General features: G+C 36.3%; 2 protein-coding genes and 1 long non-coding RNA gene across 13 annotated transcripts in view; 2 read left to right on the forward strand and 1 right to left on the reverse strand.

Moving 5' to 3' along the window:
* Positions 1–344, forward strand: part of LOC104783075 (methionine aminopeptidase 1A) — a 4437-nt gene extending 4093 nt beyond the window's left edge. Inside the window, exon 16 of the mRNA XM_019245090.1 lies at positions 12–344. Within this exon, the coding sequence (XP_019100635.1) occupies positions 12–156 (145 nt within the window). The 3' untranslated portion in view covers positions 157–344. The remainder of the gene's footprint in view (positions 1–11) is intronic.
* On the reverse strand, positions 926–2968 carry LOC104783076 (IRK-interacting protein-like). Its single transcript, XM_010508161.2, has 2 exons — positions 2752–2968; positions 926–2485 (listed from the first exon to the last, which is right to left on the reverse strand). Exon 2 carries the CDS (start codon positions 2420–2422, stop codon positions 1142–1144), a length of 1281 nt encoding a protein of 426 aa, XP_010506463.1. The 5' UTR covers positions 2423–2485; positions 2752–2968; the 3' UTR covers positions 926–1141.
* LOC104783083 overlaps positions 3769–4812 on the forward strand; it is a 7337-nt gene continuing 6293 nt past the window's right edge. For all 11 annotated transcript variants that reach the window (XR_002037835.1, XR_002037829.1, XR_002037838.1 and 8 more), the window contains exons 1-4: positions 3769–3960; positions 4064–4140; positions 4248–4323; positions 4568–4629. This is a non-coding gene — a long non-coding RNA (uncharacterized LOC104783083). The remainder of the gene's footprint in view (positions 3961–4063; positions 4141–4247; positions 4324–4567; positions 4630–4812) is intronic.

Here is a 4812-nt window from a genome sequence, read left to right on the forward strand (position 1 = left end):
CGGGATCGAACATGGCCTGATGGATGGACTGCAGTTACTGCAGATGGAAAACGCAGCGCTCAGTTTGAGCATACCCTCTTGGTAACGGAGACAGGTGTTGAGGTTTTAACGGCGAGGCTTCCTTCATCGCCGGATGTATACCCTTGGCTTACCTAGTGATTTAAGGGGCATGGTTCCTATTTCTTTTTGTGATTCATTGGGTTTGATTTGTAAACTTTGGAATATTAGTGTCATCTTTTTGCCATTCAAGACCATTTGATATCTGTTACCTTGTTGTCTTTGTTTATGTAATTTTATTAGTACTTTCATTTTGATTGAAATGTAAGAAACCTGTTTTTATCTGACTGAATCGTTAAAAACGGCTTTGTCTAGCTACAATTTTCACTACTACTAATCATCTATCAAAGTAGAAAGTAGAAACCATAATTCTCTGATAGGATTCATCTATTGCCGTCGGATAATAGATGATACATTACAAATCACAAGACTAAGATCACCGGGACATACTTACGGGGGTGTATTGCCAATACAATGTGAAGTTTTATTTTAAGAAAAGAAAAATAATATGTGATTTGAGATTTTAAGAAAAAACTTTTGGTGATTTTGGGAGATTTGTAAAACAGAAAAATCAAAACTTTTGGTGACTCACAACGGATGAATGAAGTCACTCGTCAGATCATCGATCTCTTTATCAAAACACAAACAAACACCATCGTTGCTATTTTACGGTCAATACACGAGTGCTTCTAAAATTTGAATGGCATGAACCTAGACCTAGTACTAATATAGTATATAAATCGTTAAACAAAGCTTCTTGACAAATCTTTAACAATCTAATGCACTCTCGGATTGTTTCCAACCAACACAAGTATCTGTTTATATCATTTTTTAAAAAAAAGCTAACTTTGTGAAATAAGCACAACTATTTCCTTATAAGAACTAGACTCACTTTTTGTGAGAGTTCATATTATCATTTTTCCCACCTACACACTTTTGTTTCAAGGGAGAAGGGATTGTGAAGATAAAACATTTTTTTTTGGGATAATAAATAGATGATACAGGTAGGCAGGCTTGCTAAGAATATAATTATAACAAAGAGGAAATAAAAGTTGCACAACAAAGTGACAGTTCCTGAGATCCTTCACTCAAGGACCTTCACACCTGAAACATAAACTCGGCTTTGAATCACACTGCCACCAATCCAAAACCCAGGCATAACCATTAAACCAACTCTTGGGTTCTCTTCTTTTTCATCCACAACTATGTTCTTCACAACACTCTCCATGTATGAATCAGAGAACTCACTACCCTTCTTCACTTGGAAGATCTTTGCAGCTGGATCAAACGAGTACGCAAGCCTGTGCAAGATCCATATCGACTTTGCAAGTTTTAAAAAGGCCTGGTAAAACGCGGTCCTCGGGTGCCCACCTCCTGTCACGTAGTCACGCTGGTCTAGATTTCCAAAGAAAGAAGCTTCCATCTTTGGGTGGACCAAGATGAGATACTTGCTCCTACAGAATATACCAAAGTTGGAATCAGGGTTAGTCCCTAGAGCATCTAGTGGATCCATGTCCTTCAGAGCAAGAAATTGGCGGAAGAAGGTGTCAGTGTCGTCATCAGCCATAACCGTCGTACTCTCTGAGTTAACTGAGAAATTCTTCTGCTGAAACCCACTGAACATCCTTTGGCAAATGTATGATTCAAATGCATATTTCTTGTGAGGCCTCTTGGCGTAAGCAACATCAGGTTCAATGGAATTGGCTGCAGAATCAAGATCCCATCCAGCAGCTTTCATCATGTTGATCAGCGGCTTGGAGAAATCGTGAACAGCTTTGGCAGCAGTTTCGTAAGTAGATATGAAGAGTTCAGTGGTTAAGTCAGGAAATTGCAAATTCCCATTATCTCCACCAGAACCTTCGTTTGTAGACATACCCCTTAACTTGAGATTCTTCTCAAGCTTAAGTCGTTTCTGGTTAGCTTCTTCAATCTTCTGCAGCATCTGAGTGATCTCAGAATCCTTGTTCTGTATCTCAGACTGAAACTTCTTCACCATAACCTCATAAGTCTTCAAGAGACTCTGCTGTTCTTGAATCTCTGCAGCTAAACGAGAGTCTTGTGGAGAGACACAAACAGGTTTGGGGTTATTCTCTCTGTAAAAATGCTTCAGTTCGGAAAGATTCTTGAGTTCAGAAATGACAACTTTATCAGCTGCCTGAATCTTCTCAGGATCGTAAGGGGTATGAGCACTTTGAAGCTCGATATAAGCAGATTTCAAAGAGGAAATGTTTCCAAAGAGATTGGAAATAAGTGCTTCCATAGCTTCTGGATTCTGATTGATAGACTCTTCCATTGGTTGAGGATGGACCTTTTGGTTGTTGTTGCTCTCACGGAGTTGGGTTTCTTTCAACCCACTTGGTAGCATACTTGAATCCACCAAACTAAAATGTATTCTCCTAATACTCTCTCTCTCTAATCCAAATTTGTCCTGCAAGTCTCAGAATCAAACTTGTGTTCATAGAAGTCTCAATTTGAAAAAACCAGAAAACAAAACTACTTCACAAAAGCAAATCTCTTGTTAAGACCTTCTTCGTTTTACAGATCTCTAAGTGAAAAATGTGAAATTTATCAAAACCCTAAAGATCTTTCTAATACAGCACATTCCCAGATTAAATTATCTTTCGCAAATTTTAGCAATTTACAAAGAAGTACATCTGAATCTAGAGAGAAGAGATCGGAAACGAAAGAGATCACCTGGATGTGTTCCGTGTTCACTTTTCAGACAAGCGAAAGAAGTTACGCGAGACAAGAGTCAACTAAGCTTTTGATCAGCTTTCACGCCAAATAAGTAGATGAGAACGAAACATCAAGCTCACGGTCGGATCCTTCGCCGGAGATTTAGCCAGAGGTGAAGGAAATATACAGAGAGAAAGGTATTATACGTTTTTAGGAAGTGAACGAATTGGTAAAGTATCTCTATCCCTCTCATTCATTCCTATTTCTAACTTGCTTTTAAAACCTCTAAACCACTCAGAGGGTTCCCAATAGCAGTGGTCCATCCAAAACCGGAATTCAAATCGGCTCGAATATAAACCGGATTGGGAAGCAAGAATTTTCTCAAATCCCAATTGTAATCTCTAGTACGTATTTGGTCTTTTCATTCTCTTTATCGTTCGTTAAGGTAATGTTGAAATTGTTACTCAAATCATTTATTCTCAGGTAAAGATCAGTCCTTTACTTTACTAGATTAGCTAGTATAGTATTCCCCCGTTTCAAAATATAAGATGTTTTAGAAAAGTTTTTTGTTTTATAATATATGATGTTTTCAAGTTTTTATGCAACTTTTAAATTAATTTAGTATTTTATATTATGCAGTATTATTTTTGATTGGTTAAACTTGTTAAAAGTAAAGACTTTTTAATCTGCGTGTTCTAGTTAAAACATCCTATATTATGAAACGGAATAAGTTAAAACTTAGAAAATAAGGAAAAGGAACGACCATAGCAAAATAAACAAAGGAAATAGGAAAAGAAAAAGGAAATAATATAGCTAACGGTCAACTTTAGCAACAAAAGGCAAAAGGAAAAGGAAAAAAAAGTCACAAACGCGTTAAAAAAGTCAAAGTTGTTTTGACTACCGACTTTGTAGGTTTAATCTCGATCGTTAAAACTTGTATAGTCAGATCTCAGCCGTCGATGACTTTCATTCCTCATCTATAAAAACGCGTATAATGCTCTCACTCTTTTTTGTTAACCCTAATCACAATTCACAACACATCTTCCTTATTTTTCCTTTGTTCCTCTCTGTGAAGTCTCTCTCTGAGTGTTAGTGTACGTTGGTTGTGACATTCTTCTCATCTCGTTTTTTCTCCTTCGTGTCTAGTAGGTGTGTTTCGGAAGCAAACCTGATCACCATGATCAGGTTTGCTTCTCCATGCTGCTACATCTTAAGGCGTTCTCACGGGTTCGTTTCTCTAATCGCATCTCAGTTTGCTTCTGAACTTTTACTTTGGTTCGATGTTTTTCATTCTTCTGATTACGTCGTTTTTTTGTTTTGTTTGGTTTAGATTTGTGGAGGAGGATCCTACGATATCAATCGGGGATGGCTTTGACATTGATCGTTGTCACTCTCATTCATTCTAGGGTTTGGTTTTAAAATTGAATCCTTCAAGGCTTTTTTAATTATGTTCATGCGATCTTCTTTTCTAGGGTTTAGTTTCTAACTTGTTGGTTCTGTTTTTCTTTCTTCAGGTTTGGATGATGGTTTTATCAATCAATGATGATGGCTTTGATGGACACGCTTCTTCTCTGTGCTACGTCTTCAAGGGTTTTGTTTCTCTCTCTCTATTACAGTATCTTCACTCGTTGTTTTTTTGGTGGTGACATTCTTCTATACTAGTTTTTTTTGTCAAACCTTCTATACTAGTTTCTGATGTTTTTTTTTTTAAATCGATCATTGGATTTTCATGACTTTCTTGTTTTTTTCCTAGGGCCTGGTTTCTAAATTGCACTGGTGGCTCTCTTTTTCTTAATATGTTCGTGTGATTTACTTTTTCGCTCTGTTGTTTCAGGTTATCAATGATGGTTTTATCAATCAATGATGGTTGTGATGACATTACGTTGGTTGTGAGAGGTCTTCTAAACTAGTCTCTGGTGTTTTTTATAATCGATCATTTGATTTCCACTTGCTTGTTTCTTTTCTAAGGGTTTGGTTTCTAACTTGTTGTTCTGTTTTTTTTTTTTTTTTTTTTTTTTTTTTTTTTTTTTTTTTTTTTTTTTTTTTTTTTTTTTTTTTTTTTTTTTTTTTTTTTTTTTT

This window comes from Camelina sativa, chromosome 4, assembly GCF_000633955.1.
Source record: "Camelina sativa cultivar DH55 chromosome 4, Cs, whole genome shotgun sequence".
In the NCBI taxonomy this organism is placed as follows: domain Eukaryota; kingdom Viridiplantae; phylum Streptophyta; class Magnoliopsida; order Brassicales; family Brassicaceae; genus Camelina; species Camelina sativa.

Bases quoted from the DNA above. Each gene is read 5' to 3' on its own strand.
- LOC104783076 (XM_010508161.2), bottom strand. From the start codon at position 2,422: ATGCTACCAAGTGGGTTGAAAGAAACCCAACTCCGTGAGAGCAACAAC.